Raw genomic sequence first — 27871 nt, 5'->3', positions numbered from 1 at the left:
GGTGCGGGACTCGTATAGTATCGGGGGCGGAGCTTTGGAGGAGACTTTGCCCTCTCTCCCCAACGCACATTGTTCAGCCTCATCTGAATGCAAGAGAAAGTGTCGCACTCCCTGGAAGTCTGTGCGGTCAGTGGGGAAAACTAAAAGACTCTTGGATCGTTGTCAGGCAGCAGGGTTCGGAGACGAGCGTTTAAAGGTAAACTAAAATCGGATTTTATAATCGTATATTTAGTAAGAAGAAGCTTGTTTTATTGTAGTTTTGTGCCGTTGTTGTTGTTGTTCAACTTTATCTGTTTTTAATCCAGTCTATAACATTGATCCTATAAAGCAGCCATTAATTCGTGGATAGCTCTTTTGAGAAAGTGGCTTATTGTGGCGATCTGGGTTGTCGGTGTTGGTTTACCTAGGCTACCTGTGCGATATTCGCTCCTACTTCCGTGTGTCTGGTTACAGCTGAGCCAAACTTTTAGTGCATGTCGCTAAATACTCGCTATTTAATCGTACACAGCATAGAAACATTCAGCTGTATAGCCTATAACTTAGGCGGGTGTGTTTGTCCCCAACAAAGAAACACTAGCAACCCCCCATACTTTCGCAATGTCAACTGTTGACATTAAACATACGTAATAGCCTAATGATAGGCCTACTCAGCCTTACAAATGAACAATAAATCAAAAATTAAAGTGTTGTACGATAGATTTTATGGAATAGTTCATCTAATGGTGAAAATTCTGTCAACTCCCCCCTCTCTGTTCCAAACCTGTAGGAGTTTTGTTTTTCTGAGGATACAAAGGGAGATCTGTTACCATTCATTTTTATTTAATGGAAAAAAAGTGCAATAAAAAGTAGTTAGCGACTGAGGCTGTCAGCAAAGAAAGGTCAACTTTTAAAAATAATTTCTCTCAAGTAATTTCTGTTCTCGCTACTTGCGCAACACAACTTGTCTTTTGGCGCCTCTAGCGGAAGTTAGCTAAGCAGACATTTAAAAACATAAAATAAAAAAATAAATTAATAAAATACCGATTTTTTTGATGTGTAAATGTATGTTACCTTGATAAATAATGAGAATACTTACGTTTGTTGATGTACTGTCCGATACAAACAGGAATAGATCAGCTGTTGCAATGGTTTCCTTCTCGTGCAAAGACTAATTATTTTCGCGAGCTTTTAAAGTTTAAACTTGAAGTAACGTTAGGCCTATAACTTTTTGTTTACTGAAACATTGTAGAAAATTCTGTGTACAATTTTATTTTATTTATTTTTTGGACTTTTTAACGGATATATATTATGAAAGATGTTTTTGGGAGAACTATCCCGTCAAGACACCCAGCACTAGAATATCTCTCTGGTTGGATTTTGTATTTGAATATTTTGTGAGATTATACAATGTATAGCTTTTGTTTGGAAACAGCTGATGTTGATGTGTAGGCTACTGTTGACATAATCACTGGTTTTGACAAAACCAGCATGGTTTGAATGCTGGTCTGTTGCCACACCTGTAACACCTTGCAGGTCATACATTTAAACTGTGTTATAGACCCTGGTATGGTGAAATTCAAAGAAATAAAAGAAAAACAAGTTAATATAACATGTCTATTTCATAAGTTATTTATGCCTCTTTCTTTTACATTGTTACTCTGGGTCTTATGTTAGTTCATGTGTCTGGGTGGGGCTGCGCCATGTTTTATTTACTTCCCAACTGTGACCGAGCACAGCTGAAAAGCTGACTTATCTTTAGTTTGTTCAATCTGAAGAAATACGATACAATCAAAGTTTTCTCATAATTAAGTTTCCACTTAGGTTGTTATGAGTGTTTGCTATGTGTAAAAGAAATAATTTGTGTATAATCTGCCTCGGAGGAAATAGCGTTTGATAAATAACTTAAGATACACCCTTTCCTGTTTGTCTGGTTAGCAAGGAAGCAAGAAGCCATGTCCTCTGTGAGTGGTAATCTCTTAAAGAAGCAACTAAATTCCGCAAAACTTAATGACATGGATTTAGCCAGCATTACAGAGTCCAGTTTTGGGCCAAATAGAAATCCAGTTGGATTTTGGATGGCATCAACATGCCTTACTGGCACACTGAAGGAGGATGATTGCGAGACAAGGATATTATTTATTTTTTTTCTTCTCACAAAATGTGAAATAAATATGAACAGATGAAAGACCATATGACAGTCTATTTATATATTTATATGGGTCAGTTGTGGAAGATATTAACACAGACAGGATGTGGCATTTGCTCTTTGTGGGAGTTCCTGAGTTGTGCACATTAGTAGTGCAATCAGGGGCCAGCTGGTTGCTTTACCGACTGACTGGCATTGGTTTTAGGATGAGATTTATAGCATTTGGGCTCACACATAGCCGTTAATCCCCCTACAGGCACAAATCCCTGATATTGTCCTACATTAGGACAGCAAGGGGCTGCGTGATCCCCTCTTCATAAATACACTTTCAGAGGGGGCAAAGGAGATTACCCATAAGCACCATTCGCTTAGGATATCAGTTTGCTTGTATTTTACAGTTTTGTTAGATCAATTAGCATCTTTATCTTTACTTCTCTCTTTCTACCTCTCTACCGTTCTGTATAATTCATGTCTGCTGCATTTTAAGGCTTTAGTCCCAGCACATGCATCACAGAGTGTTCCTTTACACACTCTCTCCATATCTATAATCCCTAATGTGCCATGTATCTTTAATGAACGTGGAGTGAGATCCTAGCTATATGAAATCTTTGGTGAATGGCCAGCTGGCTGAGATGGATAAGATTGTCTGATAGCTTCATAATCTGTGCATGGCCAAGCCAATTACTCTTTAGGACTTTTCTAGGTTAATTGTTTTATAAACCTGAAACTCTTTGTAAAGGCCCTTTTACACCAAGGATGTTAACGATAACTATATGGTTCTGATTCTATGAGAATAGGGAAGTCCACACCATAACAACGTGAAGGAACATAATTGGAATCACATTTAAAATGATTTTTTTTCCAGCTGATAAATGAACAAATATTTCACAGCCAATCAGAATCCACCTGAGTTTGAAGAGCTTGGGAATTTAAAACACCGGGCAACATAATTGCAGCCCACGCTTATTATAAATGTTATCGTCCACTGGTGTTGATGTTAATGTAGTTCAGTCATGAACTACAGAACTGTCAGAATAATTTTAGCATGTTAATGGATGTGAGTGACAATGTTAATGTATTTGGTCTTGGCCAACTAGTGTGTAAGATATACTGCTAGGCATGCATAAACCCTGTAGCAGATCTAGACAGGTGGAGCTGGGGGAGGTAGAGGGTTCACGGTTCAGTTGAACTCTGATAGCCAGATTACCGTGAACACTGAATTTTACTATTTAAATGTTGAGCGAGCATTTAAATAGTGGCATTTGGCGGCAGAATCAGCAGAGGCCAATCAGCTTGTGCCATAAAAGTAAATGATGTGATTGAAGATTGAATGTAAAGGACCTATCAGACATCTACAGTATTTAATTTTATTATAATTCTTGTTGTGAATGGGTTTAAATACTCAGACTGAAACAATGTGTAGGAGCATCTGTATAACTTAAGTGTGATTCACATTTAATTACCTGTCTAGGATCTTTTTGCACACTGATATCTTTTCCGTACTTGGTGTGGTAAGCTCAGCTCTCATGAAATATTAACAAAGCTCTCCTCGGATGTCAGTAAACACTCTCAACACCAGCACAGACCTACTGAATTAACACTGAGCAGTCACAAAGGAACATAGTAGGCCCTCTGCCCCCTCCCCCTTGTTTTTTTTCATTGAGTGGAATTTGAGGAGTCATTGTTTCTGTGATAGTAGCGGTGGAGAGGAAGTTGCAAACCCCAAATTAAGTTCTCAATCTCAACTTGAAAATTGAGTGTGATTTGATCAGTTTAACAAGCATGTGTGTGATATCCTGGTTGTGAAGTAAAAAAATAATGATGTGTTGTACGTTTCTGCGTCAAAACCACTTTTCCTGTGAAGAAGCAGCTTCGCTTAACATGAGTCAAAAGTTGTGGGAGGTTCCGGGCATGTATCATCAAGACAGAACATCTCCACTCCTTAATTCAGGGCAAGGGAGGTGTAGAGTAACCAGGGAGAGGTGGAGAAAGGGGCTGTTCAGGGAATTTTCGCACACTAGAGACACAATCTCAGGGTAATAAATAATCATTCTAAAGAGGCCTCCATTTTATTCTACTCTAGCGAAGAACATTCCCATTGTCCTTTGTAATAGTGTATTTGTTCTCAGTTGACCCCTATGAGTTGAAACAGCCTGTATGAAAGCTACTACCACGTTTTCAAGGTCAAAACCACATGTTTGTTCTCTCTGCAGTTTAGAAGATAACATCACTGTACTGTACGTTTTAGTTTCATTTATGCCAGTAAATAAATGGCTAACATGAAAAATGATTTTTAGATAGTGTTTTGTCTAAATAAATTGCAGATAAAATGCTTCAAACTATAATCAATCTTAATCAATCAAATGCTACAAGGTAATTTGCATCTTATAATGTACAGTCTGAAAAATATACTCATTTTGAGATTTATTAAAGATAACATTTTCAGTGTTATTAAATTGGGTAACAATTTATTTTGCAGTGCACTTACTAGTAGTAACACAGTAGGCTAAACCAAACCCTAACCATAACTCTATAGTAATTACGTACTCTAAAAAATGCTGGGTTGTTTTAACCCAATGTTTTAACCCAAAATGGACAAACCCAGCCGTTGGGTTACATTTTTAATGTAACCAATGCAATTTGTCAATTTTTAAACTGTATTTTTTAACCCAGTTAGTCCATATTTGACCCAACATTGGGTTAAAACAACCCAGCATTTGTTACTCAGTACTTATTTGAGTTAGTAAAATGTAACTACGTTACCTTAAAATAAAGTGTAACCTTAAATTGTTAGCGTTTTTGTCAAATTTGGATAATTTAGTGATAAATTTACAAAATCTTTCACAGTGCTCTAGAATAGTGTAGTATTCTTTCAAATCTTTTCAGATCTATCCAGTACCAGCAAGATTTCCCTCAGGACATCTCAGACCGATGAAATATTAAACAACTGTCACATTGGCTCAGTTGTGCTCTACAAACTCAAGCATACCTATGATGAAGCAGCTTGCCTCCTTTCTGTGGAAGAAATTGCTCAATGTGCTTTTTGAGAACCACAGAAAACATTTTGAACTTGCTTCTTTCTGTTTGCAATGATGCGTTTCAATAACCAGGAGGGGCGAATGTTGAAACTTAGTCCTCAGAATGCTGGTAAAATGTCAGAAACTCTGACTCTGTCTCAGATAACGCGCCACTTACCGTTAAGTGCCTTAGCTAATGACTCAGACGAGAAACGTCTGACAATAACATGAATTGTTAGTGATAGTCCATCAAGCCACAGGCAGTCACACAGCTGCCCACATTCAGTCAAGTGCTCCATTCAGATGGAATGACCTCTTTCATCTCAACTGGCCTAAAACAGAAGAGTGATTATGGGATAGTTGACGACGTCTGAATATTTACATGATACTGGAGACTGGACTTGCCCACTGTTCAGAGTCTCTCCTATCGCATATCTCCCAGTCTATCGCATCGAACTGAATGGAGACACAAGGATGTAGCGAGCAGACAGACAGGGTTTGCTAATGCCCTGTCTCATCCTGTCTGTGTTAATCTAAGCACTTTCTGCAAGTAACACCCATGACCAAATGCCCATCGTTTAGCTTTTAAAGCATGCAAGCGGAATAGTACGGATCATGTGCAGCATTGTGTCAGTAACACTGATTCACAGATTATCTTAGCTAAAACCGGACTGTTTAAATGCTCAAAACATTTATGCATTACAGATGGATTACATCCAACATACATTTATCTAGTAGTTCTTTAATGCATTTTTAGCTTTGAAAACTTGAGCCACAATACTTTGATTAGCATGCTAACCGTGTGCTTTACCTGCTAGACTGTTTGTATGGAAAAATAGCGTCTTAATTTTTAACTTGACAAGTCATCTTAAAATATTGTCATTTACAAACAACTTTTAAAGCCTATTCACATCACAGACGATAGCTATAATGATATAACTATGAAGTCCACAGCTATTATAACAAGGACATAGAGGAACAATTTGAGTTGGAATCACTTTCAGAGCTATTTTTTTCTAGCAGGCAAACAATAAAATCATTGACAGCCAATCAGAATCCTCCTGACTTGAAAGAGCTTAAGCATTTAAAGGGGCAGCTGACAAAAAGCTGCAGCACACGCTTATAATAATGAACAGAACATTATTTTGCATTGGTGTGGATGCTGAAATGGTTGTTATAGTTATTGTGAACACCTTTTAAAAACCATGTCTCAAGATCATTTCATATAGTTTTCATTCCTTTACACGCTGTGTACATTTTAATTGCATTCGTTTATGTGACACCCCCTAAAATTTCGCTTTGAAAATGTGCTGTTTTGAACATTTTTCATATCTGTATGTTATCAATCGTGAACATTCTTTTTTTTTCAGACATGCATGTCATTTAATAGTGCTAATGGTTTAGCTTGAGGCTGAAATAACGCAGCCTGTTCGTACACGCCTGAATACCTCACTGTGATGTTACACATCAACTGCTTCCAGAGGAGTTTACCTACTGCTGCATATTCATCGTGATAATGAATTCATCTCATAATTACTTTCCAAAATGGGCATTCTTCTTTGCAGTAGCAATGCTGTGCAACATGAGCAGAATATGCATCGTTGTTTTGTTTGGCCACAAGAAGAACATGTTCATTAAGTTCAAGTTCAGTACCATACCGGTGAACTTTTGCATATTTAATATTTAACCCTTTTCCCGTGTTTTCTTAAAAGTTGCCAGCCAGCACCTGCATTTTTTTTTTTATAATTTACACAAAACTTTCTAACCCCCAGAATATTTAGTTTTATGAATATGTAAAAATTAAATATATCAAAATAATTTTTATTTTATTTTTTATTCTAGCTTCATTCATTATTTTCTTATTAACACTTTTAAAAACAATTTTGAACAAAAAGCTGAGAAAATTGTGTTTTTGTCAAAGACATCATCCGGATTGGATTCAGAATGATGATCAAACCCCCCAAAGCTTGCACAGTCGTATACCAATTCGTGGATTCGACATTTAATTTCATTTTGTAACATTAGGCCGTTTTGATTTATATGCTGTTCAATGTTTGAAGATCATATAGCTTAATTGTTCATAAGCAATCTTTTATCCTCTCCTGGAATACGCAGATATTTTTCTTCGCTTGTTTTTAGATCCGAAGATGCTGTACTCTTTCAAAAGATGAGTAGCAGCGCCCTCTACCTTATAAAAGTGAAGCCAATTGCAGGGAAGCGTTGTGTCACAAATGATGGAAAATCTTGTCAATGGTGGAGAAAGATATAAGTTTATAAGTTTTGAGGAAGAACACTGCAGGGGTCTGTTCTATCACTGTAGACATCCAAAGGTCTAGAGCAAAACAAAAAGTGAGATAAATCGCCAAATGCAATATTATTCACACTGAGAGCAAAATTAATATTTGTTAGGTTGAACGAAAATAATTTACTTTGGTACTATAGATAGCACAACACACATTTCTGGTTAAAGGGATAGTTCACCTTTTTATTTTACTCACCCTCATGCTACAAATCTGAATGAGTTTCTTTCTTCTGTTGAACACAAAATATCTATTTTGAAGAATGTTGGTAACCAGACAGTTGACGTAGCCAACAATCTTTAAAATATATTCCTTTGTGTTCAACAGAAGAAAGAAACTCATACAGGTTTGGAACAACTTGAGGGTTAGTAAGTGATGACAAAATGTACATTTTTGGGTGAACAATCCCTTTAAGAAATACACAACAAGTTAGCTCTATGCTAAGCTAGTAAGCGAAGATGTTAGCTTAATAAGTTAACTGAAGGCTAACTGAAAACAAAGAAACCGTAATGTTTAATTTGACCAGTTTTAGTGTCAGTAATATAATGTGATATGTAATTTAAAAGCCATTTATTTTGTGATACGTTGCATTGGCGATATCTTATTGTGCTGTAGGATGAAAGAAAACTTCTGACATTGGACAAAAACATTTTGATTTCAAAGTCTTTTTCATAGTAGATACCTTATGATAGTCTACTCTAATAGCTATCTAGTATTCTGGGGGTAGGCAGCGGTAGTCAGAAATGTACATTATAATTGTGTTCATTTGACCTCCTATGATAACTGTATAATTGGATGTGGTGGTTGATGGCTCTACATGTTGAGAGGCCTGTGTGTGCATTTCTTCTGGGGTTAAAGAAACCCGCGGGCCCGAGCCAGTGCAGACCACCTGCTCGCCCACTTGCTATCTCCAGCGGAAGCAAGCTGAGCGTCTGGGGAGATCTCAGACTCAGCAAAGCTCTCAGCAGTATGGGCTCAGCTGGTGACTACCAGGTCACAAAGTCATTAATAGTGTGTGTGTGTGTGTGTGTGTGTGTGTGTGTGTGTGTGTGTGTGTGTGTGTGTGTGTGTGTGTGTGTGTGTGTGTGTGTGTGTGTGTGTGTGTTCTACTGTGTGTGGGTGGCTTTGGATTTCATACTACTGAATTAAAGCTATGAGGCATAGCAGCTCTGGAGACGGACTCTGAATCCAAAATGGCTGCTTTTGGGCAGTAATTCAGATGTAAATATGGTAATGGCCCATTATGGTCACGGTAAAAATAACAACCGGCCACAGCCTGAGTATACTGTTTTTTATTTTATTTTATTTTTTATGATGATGATGAACGTTATATTCGTAGAAGATGTCAAAAATAAGGAAAACTTTTTCATTTTCTAAAAAGTACACAAAAATAAAACCTGATTGCAATCAGGAACATAACTGTTAGAAAGTTATTTGTATTCATGTTGGTTTCATATGATTTTGGCAAACTTGTACACCATGTTTAAGAAAAGTTTTTATTTAATGACTCTAAAATTGTTGTGTGGTGTAACCACCAAGTAAAAAGTAATGTTTTCTTTACCCCTGAATATCATGAATTATTAATAAATAAATATAATTACGTTTTTGAGGAGTCGCTCTACATTTGGTCCTTATTGACCTGTAGTCTTTTCTATGATGTAATTTCCAGATTTTTTTCTGCATGTTGGTTGCACCACATGAATTTTGTTATTTTGATTTGGTGGATAAAACCTCTTCAAATGTTAATAAGCAGTGAAGCAATTTTGTAATAATAATATAAGTTTGTCAAATTACTTGGTAAAATTTAATTTCAAGAATTTCATTATTTTGTAACAAGATGTTTATATGAGGACAGTTATATCACCACATTTTTGACTTGCTAAAAAAAATATTAAAATGAATAATAATAATAAACCTACAATGAGGAAGTATTTCACATGAAAACAGATATATAATTAGTATAACATAAGATTAAATATGAAACCCACTTTTAAATTAAAATAAAAGGTAAAAGTAATATGCATAAAATGTGAGTATTTTAATTATATAAATATATACATTCATTTGAATTCAGATAAAGACATGCTTATCTCCGTGTATTCAAATCATTGCATGTATGAATTGGATTTGTGGATACTTGTGAATCAATTAATAGATAGGACAAATAAATCTTCAAAAATCATGAGAGGTGTTAAAAGAGGTTGACTCAGAGTCTTATCAGTGGCAGTGACAGACACTCCCTGTCTGTCCTCGGGGCAGGGCAGTGAGAAAGAGATTATGGTGACTGGCTGCACTGTCAGTACTCAGTATTGTTGTGTGAATGAGCAACATCAGCACATCTGATTCTGACATTCTTTAGCCGTCAGGTCATGTGAGAGCGAGGCACAGGGAAATGTGAGGGATTGAGACAAACAAATAGTGATTTTGTGTACATAACCTAAAAAGAATACAGTAGGAAAGAAAAGTTAATAAGTAACGTGTTTCAAAAATTCAAATTTAGCCATTTACTGTGATAGGGACCCGGATGGTCACAAGGAGAATCGCAAGCAGATGTGCAAATAAATATGATCAAGAGCAGAAATAAAACAGATTATCAGTCTAAAAACAGGACTGGTACTAAAACATCAACTCGCCTCTTCAACCATTTAGGACAGTTTTAGTGCACTCAACCAATCAGTCATCCAAACCTCCTTTCCTCTATAGTGATAGCTATAAATACACAAGATGATTTAGAACAATTCAACAAATAAAAAAATTAAGTAAATGGGACAGATAAAACCAGCAGATTCATTTGCACAAAATATTTCAGTAAATAGCTCAAATGAGCAATTCCCTACAGTTTGTGCTTTCTTTAAGACCATGCCCACTTAGCTAAAAAATAGTAAACCTACATAAATATTATAAGATGCATAGGAACAGTAAGAACACAGTAAAAACTGTGATGGAAGACTACTTTCCAAGGTCTTTCCATCTCATTTACTATTTATTTATTTCAGAAGAAGCCAATGCAACAAGATTTGCATGTCACCAAGCAACAGACAGACTGGAATAGTTTACTGGCCAATTAAAATAAGAGAGTGGAATTAACTGTTGTATAACCTGATTATCAGTTACCAGTGTTGGTCGATATTGTATATTTATTTGTGAATACTATTTATCCACATGTTTACTTTAAGATAAATTTGTCATCATCTAATGCTTATTTTAAGGTGCAGTAAGCGATTTCTGAGAAACACTGTTAAAAGTGGATGGGACCAAGTCATTTGCTGAGAGCGCTGTTCATTCACTCCCCCCACCTACATTTTTCTGGACGGTATTGAGAATTGAACCCACAACCTTCAGGTTACCAGTCTGACCACGACTGCCCTCACACATTGTGAGTTTATATCACACAATTGTGTGTGGAAAAAAAGTCTGAATTGCGAGTGGGAAAAAAAGTCAGAATTGTGATTTAAAAAAATCTGAATTGCGTGAAAAAAAAGTCTGAATTGTACGTTTATATCTCGCAATTCTGACTTTATAACTCGCAATTTATATCACAATTGCGAGATAAAAAGTCGCAATTATCAAAATGTGAGTGTTGTTCATATGGCCAGTGTTGTGCACTACTATTGTGTGTAGGCATGGTTTTGTAAATATGTGCCAGTACATGACAGAAAGTCATTGACAGGGTGTGAATAAGAGAAAGTGGGTGGGAGAGGTAGCACACCATGTATTGGTGTGGAATGTCACACCGGGATTAGAGTTTTTGGGAATCAGCTCTGGGATGTGTCATATCCACAGCTCATTCTGACTCAAACACATTTCAGAAACAGCTAAGTCGACCGAGGCCCTGTGTCCGTTAAGGGATAGGTAGGTGGAGCAGGTCAGGTGGGGGTGGGTGATCGTTCTGAAGGGCGTGTGATTTGTAGCTCGGTTTTCTCAGTGTGAAATTGAATGTACAGTAATAAACCTTTACTCATTAACTAATCATCATCCCAACTGTGTGTGAAGTCCAAAGTAGAGACAACAGTACATGCCTCATATGAGCTCAGAAACAGCAGTGAATCAATGGTTCATAAATCATTCCCCCCTCGGCAGATAGCACACTAGATGTAGATAATATTGTGGGTGGCTGCTTACTACCTCAAGTCAAAAGAGCACTCTAGATATGCCTCAGGTTGTTCCTTTAGTATAAATCTGAAGGATTTTTTAATTTGTTTTTGGGTGTGTCACTGTAGTTGTGTGATTGACCTCACCCTTTAAAACAGACCTTGTATCTGCATGCAAGTATGCACTAGTAAGACTTACTAACTGTAATCGTTTGGTCCATGACCAAAATCAGAAAGGTGTAGAGCTTATTTTAAACTAATCTGTCATAATCTGCTGTTTTATAGCTTCTTCCTTGGTTTTTTTTTTTGTTTGTTTTTTTGCAAATTACAGTACGGTGTATGGACATACCAAAGTGGGTGTGTAAATGTGATTCTTGAGAAAGCACCCACACCCAGTTTTCACACAGGCAATTGCTATCGTTCACCTGCAGGCCCGGCAGGAGTTGCTGCTTGTTGTGTTTTACGTGTTTTGACAAGTATTTAACTTGGCTACACCCAGCTAGGTGTGTACTGACGCCATTGCCATAGCGAAGGGAGTTACCACTCACTGGACCTTTATATGCAAAACCTCTTTACAATTATGACTCTGAACGAAAACTAGTCGAATAAATACATTCTAAACTCTAAAGAACCATTTCAGTGTAGTGTAGTAACACACAAAGGACTATTTATGTCTGCCTGAGGCACATTTTGGCATGAGTAAATGCTCACAGCAGTTGCAAACCAACAAACATCTGCTTAGCAGTGTTGTTTGTGCTGTTTAGAGAAAAAGTTTGCCAAAAACTCTTTAGGGGCACCACAGACTGGCACTTGCAGTCTTCGAGTGTGGACATGCAAGGCATCCAAAATATGTGTTCAATCTGTTCTCATGAAGTTATGTTGAGTACGGCACATGTACACGAAACAGGCTTGTTGATCATGTGATATTTTTACAGAGTGAGTCTAAAATGTTACTATCTTTCATTTCATTGCTTTCTGGTTGTAGGGCTGCTGAAGCCAGGCGTTCCTGCGGTTTGGGGAATGTCAACCCTTTGATTAGTGCATTTTGAAAAGTTTGTTGGATTGAATCCATCAAACCACTTCACTGTGCATTTAGGTGCTTGGTTAATACATAGTAATGTTTCATACAGAATTCATCTGTTGTAATATCATTATTGTGATTTGTAAGAATTGCGATTTTAAGTATTGCAAATTTTTTTTACATCATTCAGCTTTCCCCCATGGTCTAGAGTTAAAAAAGCACTTATACATGATGGTGCAGGTCGTATATCTGTAGATGTCTCTCTGTCCGCCATTTTTCACATTGTCATGTCCACTAGTAAGAGGTATGACGTCATGTAATACTCACTGACACAACACACATCACCCTCTCAGGGCTCAACACTAAGGATTTTTTTCCAAAATCTTCTCTGATTGCCCCATCACAAAAAAGTAATAAATAAATAAGATGAATAAAAGAGTCCTAGCTATTGTCTTCATTGTTTTTGACGCATAACCTTAATAAATAAGGTTGTGACACCAAAAAACTACTAGAGTAACTCTTTTTAAAGGCATGTAAATTGTCAAAAATAAAATAAAAAACAATTAAGAAACAAATTATGAGCAATAGCACAAATACAAAAGAGCAAACATAGAAATATAACAAACATTGCTTTTTATGTTAAGGTAAGTCCAACAGTAATTTTCAGGTAGAGAAAATGAATAATCAAATATAAATTAGCACTCCATAGTCTTCACTGTATAAATTAAATATAGATTAATCCTTATTAAAGTTATTTATTCAAGAGCAGTGAGTGATCCTTTTTTTTTTTTTTTTTTTTTGGCCTTTGTTGTTTGATTAATATTAAAACAAAAGCAGCAGGTTGCTGTCACTGCACAGATCCAATATACTGATACACATGCTTTTTATTTCTCAATTGTTTATTTTCAGACTATGTTTACTAGGATGCTTGCAGAGACCAGACTTTTTTGACGTGATTTTGTGTCAATATGTCCGTTCAAGCGCAAGAAGACGTGAAATAGAGCTGAATTCAGCATTCGCACGCTGTCTGGGAAGCGACTTTCTGGGTGTGTGCTTTATATGTGTGTGCACACAACTTCTCACACGATTCAATTGAGCTCTCTTCCACGTCTTCTTGCGCTTGAATATTTAAATCGAAGGCTTAAAAACGTGCAAATCAGGCCATCGGGCAGTCCTTATTGTCTAGCTCTGCTGAAATAAGATTTAACTTTCCTAATCTATCTGTCTGTTTTATTGCTAATAATTTATGTGGGATTAACAGATTTGTAAAATAATTGGTAGTTCTAGTATCTATCTTAGCTATCCATTCCAGTCACGAAAAAAGTTTAGTGTAAATGTCTTTGAAGATGCATTTGAGACTGATGGCAATCTAATCAGTCAGACTACCTCATAAATTGCTGGTTTGAGGTGCATACTTGAAGTGACTTGAAGTGGAAAGTCAAGTGCTTTTTTTAATTTATTTTTTACTTCTTCTAAACAGATATTTGCATATAATACAGGCATAGTAGATCAGATTATTTCTGTTTTATGGAGACACATTTATGTGACCAAGTGTATATGGAATGTTTAGACCTATACTCAATTTGATAGCAATCAGATCAATTAAAAATGCATTAAGTCTAAATAGGCTGTCTGATAAATGCTCTTCTTCTCCTCTGGAGTTCAGAGGGTTTGGTTCGACACAGTCAGAATGTGCTATAATAGAGAGGAAGAGAAATTGAGGATGTACTGTAGAGTACCTGAAGGAGGGTAGGAGAGAAATAATTGATAATGTATGAGGAGGAGTTTAAATAAAGCCAGGAGGGAGACAGTAAAATGGCTGTACAAGGTGCAGATAAAACTGAAAGGAAAAAGTTATGGCAGGCAAATCCATTTCGTCTGTTCCTGCTTATTTTTAGAACAAGGTTTTATTGTTGCCTTGTTTTAAGTTAGAAATGGATTTTAAGAAACAATACTGTTCCCATATTGTGCTTTTACATGAAATGGATGTAGTTGTGTGTTTAAATGTGTGAGAGTTGGAGAAAGGGGAGGGCTTTGGTGTGTAAATGTCGGAACACGCAGAGCCGGTTTTGTGAGGTTGTTGTGCTTGCAGTCAAGCATTAGCTCACACGCCTTGTTTGAGAAGCCAAGGGTCAAAATCTACCGCTGGCATTCCCACATCACTACCACCCCCCTCCCTCCCTGCTTCTCCACTTCTCCCCTTCTCCCATGATCCTCTGCACCAGTTTCGATTGCTTGTGTTTGTTTGAACTTCTGTTTTTAATGGTGTTTTGTCCTGCTGATCAAGAACAGATTGCAGGATGACTTAATTACATTTTTAATGAGCTTCAGCTGCTTTTTTTAAAATATTTGTTTAATCCATGATTGTTTTTTGTTTTACAGGTTTTACTTTTGGGCTGTTTGGTTTGAGTCCGGGAGGCCAAAATGGAAATGCATGGTAAGTACATGTAATTATTACAATATTAAAACTCCACGTAATCCATTTATTATTTTAAATTATGACTGATAACATGACTGGGGTTTAAAGACACTTAATATTCAATAATATTATCGATTTGTCTGCAGACTTTGTACTCACACTATTGGATGAAAATGAAACTTTTGCAACAATGAAAATATTGAAGTGACTTCAGCTGAATAATGACACTATTATCTTCTGTAGAGCTGCTTTAGCAGAATATAAATTTGTCTCATATTCGATGAAGTTTGTAGCATTAACTATTATTTTCCTGTTTATTACGGTGAAGCTGCTTTGAAACAATCTACATTGTATAAAGCGCTATAGAAAGAAAGGTGACTTTATTTGACTTCACTTGATAACCACTAAATGACCAGTATTAAAATCTACTTTTATTTACTATTTTATGTTAATAAAAGATAAATAAATAAAAGCTTAAAGGTAGGGTAGGCAATTTTTCGTAGCAGCTAGAAATAGCTAGATAGCTTTGAAAGCATGAGATCCCCTCCCCCCCCAAAGCCATGCCTTCCTCAAAACACATGAACGCCCACGCACAGCAGAGTTTGCAAAGCACCACAAGATGAGAGACGGCATTAAATGACCTCATATCTCAAAGCACATAGCATTACAATAATAATGAACATAAACAACTTAAAGAGCACTGACCTGTACCAGCTGACCAGGGGCGTAAATTTCATCTAAATGTTGGGGGGGACAATAAAGATAACATTCCTCAAGAGCAATTTTTGAAGGGGACACCAATAATACAGGCAAAATTGTACTTTCTATGGATATGTGTACACAGAGGAAAGCCTTAGACTACTACTATTATTAGTGTAGTATGGAGACTGTGCCATTATCCTTCTTCTCAAAGTGGTTCATTGAAAAAGCTGACTAAATTGACAAAAAATTATCTCTCTATATTTTCAGGGATATTATCGATAACGGTGCTGGTAACTTGGCATGTTTAGGACTGTCGTGGACAGCTGACTCCTAAAGTTTTTGATATTCTTCATATTCTGTGTGGTGGTCAGTTCACAGCAGTGACAGAAATCATTTTTCCAATAAGTTTCAATAGATTTTTACCTTCATTAGCATTTTTACCTTTATAAATTTATTTTTAAACCTAGTTATATGCATGCATCATCTTTTGTGTCAATTTCATACATTTAATTAAATGTAATTATAATAATAAGACACAATAGGGCTGTTACCAATCAAATTAAATAAGTATCAACAAAATCTTTGCAGTGGAGAGGAAACACAGAAGCTGCATTTGAAATGGCATTTAGATGCTTTTACACTGACATAAATAATGTTTAGTTTAAAACATAAAACGTTGAATATTGATATTTGAAATGATTTAAAACATGAAAAGATACTTTAAATGTGAAATTAAAACCGCCAGTAGGTGGCAGCAATTCATTGTTAATGAGTGAGTCATTGCGATTCAACTGATTTGTTCAAAAAGCTTATTCATAATTCAGTGAGGAAATACCTCATGTGTTTCTCAGAGACGCAAATACGGCGCTGTGGCTTAGTTTTCAATTATTTTCGTTGGCGAAATAGTTAAAACAGGCAATATGGTGTCTAAAAGTCACTTAATATTAACTTTGTTTATTAAACTTTTCATTTATCAATTTATTAAATCACATTTATTATCATGTTAATATCTGGAGAAAAACTGCACTCTTTGTGTGATATTAGATTAGATTAACTATATTAAATGATATAAACTGACTAAATCACACAGTGAAAGCGTGAAAATCTAAATGCGCACCCGCACTTGTCTAATCTACAAGACTACATTATATAGTGTATGCGTACACTCTATGGGTACGCACAGACTGCATAAAACAAGGTTATAATCGCCAACATAGCGAGACGGACTACATCGGTGACAAAAGTACATTGGTTATCGTAAAAAAAAATTAATGATTTATTAATGACGCAACATAATCTGTATTAAAGAGAAAATAATCACTTCATCCGAGGTTTAAAGTGAATAAAATAGCCTTGACTTACTGGAGTTTCACAACTGAAAAACCTTGTTCTCTCCCACTGGACTTTTTGTGTGGTGAGGTGACAGTGGACCAAAGCACTGTGAGGCAAGGGAGGGGAACTCAGAATGTTAAAACGTTTTTTTGTTGTTGTTGCCCCGTTTGCATTTGTATTGTTTTACTACTTTAACAATTATTTTAAGTATATATCTTTATATTATTTACAATACACATATTTTAATTATATTTTTAGGAGGGGACAACCCTCAGATAGGGGGATCCTGACCCCCCCACGATTTCCGCCTATGCACCTGACTGCTGCAGATTCATTTCGCCGTTGATAGTGTTGCCGTTGAAATGCATAAATTCGAGTCACGAACAGCTCCGAATATAACGTCACAGGTTTCCATCTCTTCAAACTTACAGTAGTCATGGCGTGAACGCTGCATAAGCTCATTGTTTTGGTTCTGGAAGAACTGTAAAAGGCGGATGCTGTTTCGGTTGTGGTACTCGGTGGCTGACGTCTGTCTAACTCTGCATAGCATAAAACGTGCTGATGACGTGTGATGTCTGCGTGAGCAGGTGCGCGCGCGGAGGTATGAAAATACATACGTTGACAGGCAAGGAGGACATCGTATGCATCGGACCGAATGCAATGATTGGATGAGCATTTTATGCTCCTACACCTTCCACAGACGATATAAATTAATTTAGACCACTTAACTTAGTGATTGCTATCAGTATGTGAAGAGACTTTCAACCAACAAAACATTTTTCTGCAACAAATCTCCTCCCCTGCCTTTAAATAAATTGTTTTAAATGCTACAAGTGAATTTAGGCATCACAACATTATAACAGTATAAAAATATACATTCATTTTGAGATTTGAAGCATACATTGAACTGTTAAAATGATTTAACTGATAAATTTAACTGATTGTAACACAGTTCAGATGTTATGGGAAGAAGGAGGTGGGAACCGGCGAACATTTAATGAATTTAATAACAAAATAAAATATGTAAGATGTAACCGCCCACTAGGAATTTCAATACAATTTCAATGGTCACGCAATGTCTGTCAGTGGTTTTCACAGGATGAATACAGAGGGTGTATGTTTTTGACTGATACCCAATTTATGATGATTAATAAAATATGTGATAGGAAAAAAAGCTAATTAAAAAAAGAGCGCCAAGTGTCCCGAATATGGGACAGTTAAGGGGTTAAAATGAAATGGACATTGGAGTTTTGTGCCTTGTAATCCACGTGTATTAGCTTTGAGGTCATCTATCGCCCTTTTTCCTGTGTTCCATGATGCTTTGCATGATTATTGGAGTAACTTCAGAGGGTGTTTTTTATGGTTTTGACGAAACAGAGGTAGTAGATCAACTCAAATCATGTTGTGTTTGTGTGTGTGTGTGTCTGTCAGTGGCAGAGGCCCCAGGCACGGTGAAGGTCACAGAGTGGCAGCAGACATATTATGGGACAGATTCAGGCATCCAATCAGGAGCCACTACGGTTCGCTCAGATGAAGAAGGAACAGAGTACAGCAACAAGAAATTCACCTACACCACCACATTCACAGAGAACCCTGCAGGTGAAAAACATATCATATACTGCATGTCAAAATTATTTTATTATGTAGTAACTTTCACACATCAGTTTACCATTGCCTTTGCCAGGATCCACACAATGCAGATTTATTTCGGATTATTTCCCTCCAAAATAAGCATAGAAAATGCAAAAATAAGCCGTTTAGTTTATAATTCTTTCTGTATAACGCTCTTTTATAGAGGTGGAGTCTCAATTAAATATGACCCGTGCCCAGCGTTTGAGGGCGGCCATGTTTCCTGAGACGTTGTTGGAGGGATCGGCCATCCTTTCCACACAGATCGATTCGTCCCAGCAGACCAATGTTCAGAAGCTAGCCGAACCATCTCAGCAACTCAAAGCCGCCATCGTTCACCTCATCAACTACCAGGATGATGCTGAACTCGCTACACGCGCCATTCCAGAGCTCACCAAACTCCTCAACGATGACGACCAGGTACCTCGCTGCTTGTATTAAACATCTGATGATGTCATAACACTCACTCACTGCTCTCTTATCTATTTCTACGTCACAAAAACGTATACAAAAATGAAGTACGTTATTTATGTACTGTAGCTTCATGTCCTGACTGTTGACGCTCTCTCTTGCCTTCAGGTCGTGGTGAATAAGGCAGCCATGATCGTGAACCAGCTGACCCGCAAGGAGGCGTCCCGCCGGGCTCTGATGCAGTCCCCGCAGATGGTGGCCGCCGTAGTGAGAGCCATGCAGAACACGTCCGACATGGAGACGACTCGCGCCACGGCCAGCATCCTGCACAACCTCTCACACCACCGCGAGGGGCTGCTCGCCATCTTCAAATCAGGGGGCATTCCAGCTCTGGTGCGCATGCTGAGGTGAGAGAGACTGGAATACTGAAGTAAAGGGCTTGTTTGCCTAAAAATAACCCCATGTGACCATTTATTTTGTAAAACACAAAATGAGACTTTAGGTAGAATGTCCAAGCCTCGGTTTTCCATACAATGAAAGTGCACAATGATTCGTACTTCAAAAAGTCTTTAAAAAAATGTGTGTTCTAAATTCTGTAATACCAAGCTCAGATATTTTGATCTTACTGATGTAGTTTATTCATGCGTTTATTGTATTTCATTGATGAATATGATAAACGTAATGGTAAGTAATAAACAATTGAAAAGTTGATAGTTGTATCACCCTAAACTAAAGCTATTAATTTATACATTTATTGTTTTATTGTTTGTTTATATGTTTTATTTACATTATTTGGAACGTAGATATTCCTAATTATGAGGAAATTACACCAGTATTTGATTTGAACTTCAAAAAGCTGCGGAAAGGCAGTTAAAAGTTCTAAAACAAATAGTGTTTGGTAAATTCTTTAATAAAACCATACATGAATATTCTGCATAATATCTCCTTTTGTTTTTTCATTGGTGAAATAAATATGGAGAGCTTATTTGGGAAGACATTAATGACGATATGTTAATTTTTGGGGTAAACTGTTGTGATTAATGTGATGATTAATAATGCTTCCATAAGCTATATATGTGACACCCTAAACTAAAGCTATGTTATTTGTTTTACATTAGTCGGAACGTGGATATCCCCAACTATTAGGAAATTAATCCAGCACTTAATTTGAACCATCCAACTCATTTCTTTTTCAGTTCTCCGATGGATTCTGTTCTTTTCTATGCCATCACCACCCTGCATAACCTGCTTCTGCACCAAGAGGGAGCCAAGATGGCGGTGCGTCTGGCTGACGGTCTGCAGAGGATGGTTCCCCTGCTGAAGAAAAGCAACCCCAAGTTCCTGGCCATCACCACAGACTGCCTACAGCTGCTGTCCTATGGCAACCAGGAGAGCAAGGTGTTTATGTTGATCCAAAAAAAACCACACACACATATATATATATATATATATATATATATATATATATAGCCTACTGTATATAAATTATATAATTTCTTTGTACATATAGTTATGTGTATATATAGGTTTGAAAAAAAACAACCTATATATATATATGATAACTATTTATCTTACAAAATAATACAAATAAATGTATTAGTTGTTTCTTGAGGTCTTGTTCTTTAAGTTGAGTTGATTTCAAATGTGATTGTTTGTCATATTAACGTCTGATTGTCTCACAGCTGATTATTCTTGCAAACGGTGGCCCTGAGGGTCTAGTGAACATCATGAGAACCTACAACTATGAGAAGCTGCTCTGGACCACTAGCCGTGTGCTCAAAGTGCTCTCTGTCTGCCCGAGTAACAAGCCTGCTATTGTAGATGCTGGTAAGTCAAACTGGAAAACTGAACCGCTCTTCCAAATATAGTAATTAGTGTTTTTAATCAGTTGTGCTTGGTAAAGCAACCGTCACACTTACTGTTAATTGTACCAGTCCACTATGGACATGAATGATGGTTGAAATTGTGACTTTTTATCAAAATTGTGGTTGCCTGGCAGACAATTAAAAGCACTACTCACAAGTGTCATTTTAGTATCAAAAAGTAAATTATAAAAATATAAAATAATATAAATAATAAAAAGTAAAAAAAAAAAGTAAATATAAAAGGTAAGTGTATATATAAAATAAATATATATAGATATAGATATAGATATGATGTGTATATATATCTTTTTTTTTTTTTTTTTTTTTATTAGCTTTTATATTGTTCATTTTAATTCCAATTCAACTAGCTATTTAATTTTTTTAATGAATCTAACATTTTCTGTCAGGTGGAATGCAAGCTCTTGGTAAGCATCTGACCGGCTCTAGTCAACGTCTGATGCAAAACTGCCTGTGGACCTTGAGAAACTTGTCAGACGCTGCAACCAAACAGGTCAATTTGCGCATCTAACACCATCTTAACTACAGTATCTTACACACACAAACACACAAACTCTGGTTTCCATATAATAATTTTTAAACTGTAAACCCTTACACTAACCCAATTCCTAAACCTTTTACATCATAGCAAAAACATCACTTAGTATGATTTATAAGCTCATGGACCAAAAAATTGTCCCCACAAAGACAAGGAATCTGGATATTGCTTTGTGAGGACATTTTGTGCCATGTTGGGTTGTCATGTTTTATGGGGACATACCTATAGACATAATGAGTATTGTACTGTACAAACATACAGTTCTCGAAACTTCTAGGATCATGAAGTTATTGAATTTTGGTTAATTAATTGTGGTTAATTATTTTAATATAATGTATCGACTCTCCTAGTTTCTGTTAATTAAAAAAAACTTTGTAAACTAGCATTTTCATAATTACAGCAGAAATAATGGAAATATGTATATATAGTCTATATGGTGGGGTATATTGAATATTGTGTTGGATAGTGGAGGACCTTTGAGTCAAAAAGATTGAGAACCGCTGCTCTAAACAAATTGTGCTCCAAATAAAATGGCAAAGCCTTGCTGCTTTAACTGAACTTGACATTTTTCATTGGTGCTAACGCAATGCTCTCTGTCGACCCCTGCAGGACGGAATGGAAAATCTGCTCCAAGTGCTAGTTGGTCTGCTGTCATCTGATGACATCAACATGTTGACCTGCGCAACAGGCATCCTGTCCAACCTCACCTGCAACAACACACGCAACAAAACACAGGTGACCCAGAGTAACGGCGTGGAGGCACTGATTCACACCATCGTGAGGGCCGGTTCAAAACAGGACGTGATCGAGCCAGCTGTCTGTGCCCTTCGCCACCTCACCAGCCGGCACCCGGATGCTGAGATTGCACAGAATGCCGTACGAACCGATTACGGCATCCCCACTATTGTCAAATTGCTCAATCAGCCCTACTACTGGCCAGTCGTTAAGGTAAGTGAGAGAAAAACAGAGAGAACGGTCAAATTTGCACGTCAGTGAGAAATCGATGGCTTTGCAATCTACCAAAGAAAAAAAAAACATTTTTAAGAACCCTTCTTTTTTTTTTTTTCATTCCTAAAAGTTTTCAGGAAAACATATTGATCAAATCAATTAAAGGTGCACTATTATATTTTTTTATTAATTTGTTTCATTTTACTATATAGTTGTTTTGTGCTTTATACTGACACCTACTGGTGTGGATGAAGCATTAAACCAGTGCCACTGTAGAAATACCCCACTCACAGGAGCTTGATTCATTCATTCCACAATTGAAAGTGTCCAAAATAGGCAGGTTAAATTAAATTAAGTAAAATTGACATGATGTGAGGGGGCCGTATGTAGAGTAAAATGGCTTTTAATAAGCCACAGAATGTAAAAGCATTTAATTTCCTAGGTTTATTAATTGTGTGACAGGGCTGTTGCTTAAATTCACAGGCCCTGGTACAATAGCCTATTTTATGGGTTTCTCTCTCTCAATGAGTAGTTTATACCATAGAGGGCCTTATTTGGGTCTCCTGTTGTGCAGTATATAACCATATCTTGCTGACCTCACGTTTGTCTTCATCACAGGCTGTGGTTGGTCTGATCCGTAACCTGGCACTTTGTCCAGCCAATCAGGCTCCTTTGAGAGACTCTGAAGCCATTCCCAAACTGGTCAATTTGCTTTCAAAAGCTCATCAGGATGCACAGAAACACGGTTCATCTGCTCAACAACAATACCAGGTATGCATTCCTCACCTGTCGCTGAAACATGGACACATATTTAGGGTGGGGAACCAAGTGTTTAACCATAAAAATAAAAAAAGGACTCTTATGTGAAACATGTATCACAACCAGAGGAATCCAATTCCCAAACGAATTACTCAGTCAGTGCTTTTAAGTGTATCAAAAACATGTAACCCAACTAGATATAAATTTCCAAATGACCCTAATAAGCCAGTTCTTTTTTTGGTGAATAAAAAAACATGTAGGGCAACTAGTGTATTCCAATGATTCTAATTATTCTAACACATCCAGCATTCAACTAACTCTTGAGATATGAATCTGTGTACATACTGACTGTTTTTTCATATGACATTGTGTAGTTAAAAAAAATATTTTCTTAAAAGTACTAAACAAATCTAAATAATTGAGAACAATCAAAAACAGAATTTTTTTTATTCTTTACGATTCCCATCATTACACACTTGTACAATGTACAGACTACTGTTTCACATTTACATTTAATAATTATGACACTTTTATCCAAAGCAACGTACAAATGAGGAGAGCAATAGAAGCAATAAAACTAACAATAAGGCAACAAATATGCAAGTGCTGTGCCAAGTCCCCAGTTAGTCCAGCACAGTGCACGTAGCAAGTTTAAAAAATAAATGAAATTAATAAATATAGAATAGTAAGTGTTAGTATTAATGGGTCAAGTGTTTCTTGAAAATGGCTAAGAACTCAGCAGCTCAGGTTGATTTAGGCAGGTCATTCCACCACCAGGGAACAGTCCAGGTAAAGGTCTGTGAAAGTGATTTTGCGGTGGCACCACATGACGCCGTTCACTTGCAGAACTCAACCTTTTGGAGGGCACATAGGTCTGAAGTTGTGAGTTTAGGTATAGGGGTGCAGAGCCAGTGGTTGCTCTGTAGGCAAACATCAGTTTCTTGAATTTGATGCGAGCAGCGATTGGCAACCAGTGCAAGTTTGTGAGGAGAGGTGTGACGTTTGCTCTCTTCGGCTCGTTAAAGACCACTTTAGCTGCAGCATTCTGGATCAGTTGCAGAGGTTTGACAGTGCATGCTGGAAGCCCTGCCAAGAGAGCATTACAATAGTCCAGTCTTGATAGAACAAGCGCTTGGACAAGGAGTTGTGTAGTATGTTTCCGATAGGAAGGGCTTAAACTCCTAATGTTGTACCAGGCAAATCTGCAGTACCAGGCAGTTCTAGCAATGTGGTCTGTGAAGTTCAACTGATCATCAATCACAACTCCAAAGGTCCTGAGTGGGGTTATGGTTGAGGAACCTAGCTGAATGAAGAAGTTGTGATGGAGTGTTGGGTTGGCTGGGACCACAAGCAGCTCTGTCTTCGCAAGGTTTAGTTGAAGGTGGTGGTCATTCATCCAGCAAAGAATGTCAGTCAGCCAAACTGAGATGCGAGCAGCTACCGTCGGATCATCTGGTTGGAAGACAGGTAGAGTTGTGTGTCATCAGCATAGCAGTGATAGGAAAAACCATGTCTCTGAATGAGAGATCCTAGTTATGACATGTAGATGGGGAAGAGAAGTGGTCCAAGCACTGAGCCCTGAGGCACCCCCGTAGCTAGATGCAGCGACTTAGACACTTGTCACTTAATTAATTAAATTTAAAAAAAAAATCTTTTTTTTTTTTCTCTCTCTCTCTCAGGATGGGGTGAGAATGGAAGAGATCGTGGAGGGCAGCACTGGTGCTCTGCATATCCTGGCCAGAGATAATACGAACAAAGCCACTATTGCCAGCATGGACACCATTCCTCTGTTTGTTCAGGTAACTCTTACACCTTTCCATCAATATACTATGTTGTGGCCGTTTTTATGGGTGTGTATGAGAGCGCGTTTGTATGTAGCCTTTGCCCTCAGTCTAACATGCTCAGTGTATATAATAGACATCTGTTTTCTGTCCCTGCAGCTGTTGTATTCTCCATTGGATAACGTCAAGCGTGTGGCAACTGGTGTTCTGTGTGAACTGGCTCTTGATAAACAGTCGGCTGAGATCATTGATTCAGAAGGAGCCTGTGCACCTCTCATGGAGCTCCTCCATTCCAGCAACGAAGGAATTGGTGAGTGAGAGAGAGAAACATCAGGGAAACAAGCGAAACCAGATTGATTATGAGGTTAGCAATACCAAAGTATAGTAGATTTCATCTTCAGCATAGTACTCGAGTACTGTACGCTCATAGACAGATTTTTCTCTCGCACATGCTCCTAGAATTTTTGGGATCTAATTAGTTTGTCCACAAGCTGTCAACACTGACCTGGGCCATTGTTTCACAGTCGAAAAAGAAACTAAGGACTAAGGAGACGGGACAACAACACACTTTTATGTGAGGGGATAAAGATAATCATGCATCTCCACTTTGTATGAAAGTATGAAACTTTCTAGTGTACACGTTTCAAGGGCCTGTGTTTGCGCATGCTATCAAATAGAGTATACTTCAAATGTCTATGCATTCGGCTGTACGTACACACTGAGATTTTGCATCAAATCTGAAGTATACTTTGGGGTTAAGCGCATAACAAAGCGTGTTTTTTTCTTTCAGCCACCTATGCCGCTGCTGTTCTCTTCCGAATTTCTGAGGACAAAAACCCTGACTATAAGAAACGAGTATCAGTGGAGCTCACACACTCGCTCTTCAAACATGACCCTGCTGCTTGGGAGATGGTGAGTTTGCCCCCTAGTGGTGTAGAGGTTTTTAACATTTCAACAATTTTCTTCCGTAATATGACATACAGTATTTCAGAGTGAAACAGGATATTCAAAAAGAAAAACAAAGATAGACCTTATTTTAATCATATTTGCTCTTGAAAAGTGGTCTTTATAGTAGTGACCACATTTGTGAAATTGGAACAAGGGACATTTCTTACTTCAGTGGACAAAATATCATTGAGATCTGACTTTAACTTGTTTTAATACAATTCACCAAAAATTCTAATTATGGAAAATAGTAGATAGTAACAATTGCAAATCGCAAACTGATCAAAACATTATTATAGTATAACAAAATTATAAATTTACACATACACATTACAAAAATAAATAGAAATAGATTTTATGTATGTATATATATATATATGTGTATGTATATGTATGTATGTATGTATAGGAATATTTAACAAATATTTGTAACCATTGTATTTAACAATTGCTTTTAATGCTTACATTTCACAAACTGTGAATATCCCCTATTCAGTTTTACAGTGATTGATTACATGGAAATATGGTGATGCAAATCACAACAAAAGAGATAATTTATCAGAAATATGTATAGGAGGAGGAGGATTTTTAACAATGTCCTTGTTACATCTTAGGCACACAACCCCATGATGGAATCTGGCCTTCCAGAGGACGGTTAGTATATCATCTCACCAGGTTTATCTGTAAAGATTTGAACCACCTTGTTGGTTTTGCAGAGACTATAACATTGTGCAGATGGCTAACCTTTTGCAGTCTTGTGCCTTGTCTCGTAAAGATCTCGACGGCTACGGCGCCCCCGTAGGATATCAAGTATACAATGATGGCATGCATATGGATGGCATTCCTCTAGATCCAGAAATGCAAGATGAATATGGGCATGGCATGGCTTACAACTCCATGGCCAGACCCTACCATGATAACTACTAACCGGTCAGTACTACTCAAATACACTAGTTGTCATTCAAATACTCAAATAAGATTGGACTTACCTGCTGAAGTCTGTAACTGCATTCAATTGAGTGTTTTCTTTTTATTTCACAGCCTGACGATGAATTGAGAGGAAAGAGGATTATAAAAAATACACTAGACAGAAACTCCCAGCAGGGTTTTTTTTTTTTTTTTTTTTTTTTTTCATCGCTGGGTGCCGGTGGTCCTTTTCTCAGTAAACACACACTGACACTGCTGTAATATATGCAATTCTCGCTGTGCTGGGAGAGGCAGAATCGAGCAACTTTACCCTGCATTTATAAAAGGATGACAGCATGTTGCATTTTACATGTCTTTTTGTAGAAAATGTTATATTTTAGTGTTTCTTATGGGTGCATTAATACTTTGTTGGTAAGAGGAATGGTTAACTATGCCAAAGAGATTTTATTCAAATATTTTATAATGATAATCACGTTGCTTTTTATAGTTTTAAGATTTTGGAAAATGCGATCAATGATTTAGACTTGCGATCTCACAATAACTGACCTGAGGTCAGCTTTATGGCTTCGTTCACAGTGGTTTTAGTCAGACGGTTGATCGGAGCTGATCAGAAATCAGCGTTAGTGAGTTGAAATGCCTGGAATGTTGATTTTCTACAGCGCTTGGATCTCAGTGCAGTGCATTATCTTTCCTCCCTTAACTGAGACTGTCAAATACTGGAGTTCTTTTGAACTTTTCCCACTTGTTTGTTTTTTGTTTTTCACTCCATGTGTTCTGCTGAAACTGTCTTAATGTATCGACAAGGAAATACTGATTTTGTTTGTCTTGCAATGCATTGTGTATGGAGATTTTTCTTATTATCATTTGCGTGATGAATAAATGCTGTGCTGATTAAAAGGGACTAATGTTTAACTAAACGATTAAACCGTGTTATAAAAAACTAGCTCCACATTTGTTCACATATTAACTGACAAAGGGATTCTTTGTAGCATTTTTACTTCATACTTTGTCCAAAAAAAGAAATAAAATCATGTTATCTAATA

At 37.1% G+C, this 27871-nt stretch overlaps 1 protein-coding gene across 1 annotated transcript; it reads left to right on the top strand.

Moving 5' to 3' along the window:
- jupa (junction plakoglobin a) lies at nucleotides 1-27871 on the top strand. The gene is made up of 16 exons (XM_084394543.1): nucleotides 1-196; nucleotides 14937-14991; nucleotides 18439-18606; nucleotides 18803-19056; nucleotides 19216-19454; nucleotides 20244-20445; nucleotides 20730-20874; nucleotides 21320-21423; nucleotides 22078-22416; nucleotides 23035-23187; nucleotides 24855-24974; nucleotides 25116-25266; nucleotides 25747-25868; nucleotides 26516-26555; nucleotides 26677-26831; nucleotides 26943-27871. Exons 2-15 carry the CDS (start codon nucleotides 14979-14981, stop codon nucleotides 26826-26828), a joined length of 2202 nt encoding a protein of 733 aa, XP_084250669.1. The 5' UTR covers nucleotides 1-196; nucleotides 14937-14978; the 3' UTR covers nucleotides 26829-26831; nucleotides 26943-27871.

This window comes from Rutilus rutilus (genome assembly GCF_951802725.1).
Source record: "Rutilus rutilus genome assembly, chromosome: 22".
Classification (NCBI taxonomy): Eukaryota; Metazoa; Chordata; class Actinopteri; order Cypriniformes; family Leuciscidae; genus Rutilus; species Rutilus rutilus.
This window is presented reverse-complemented; position numbering and strand designations above follow the sequence as displayed.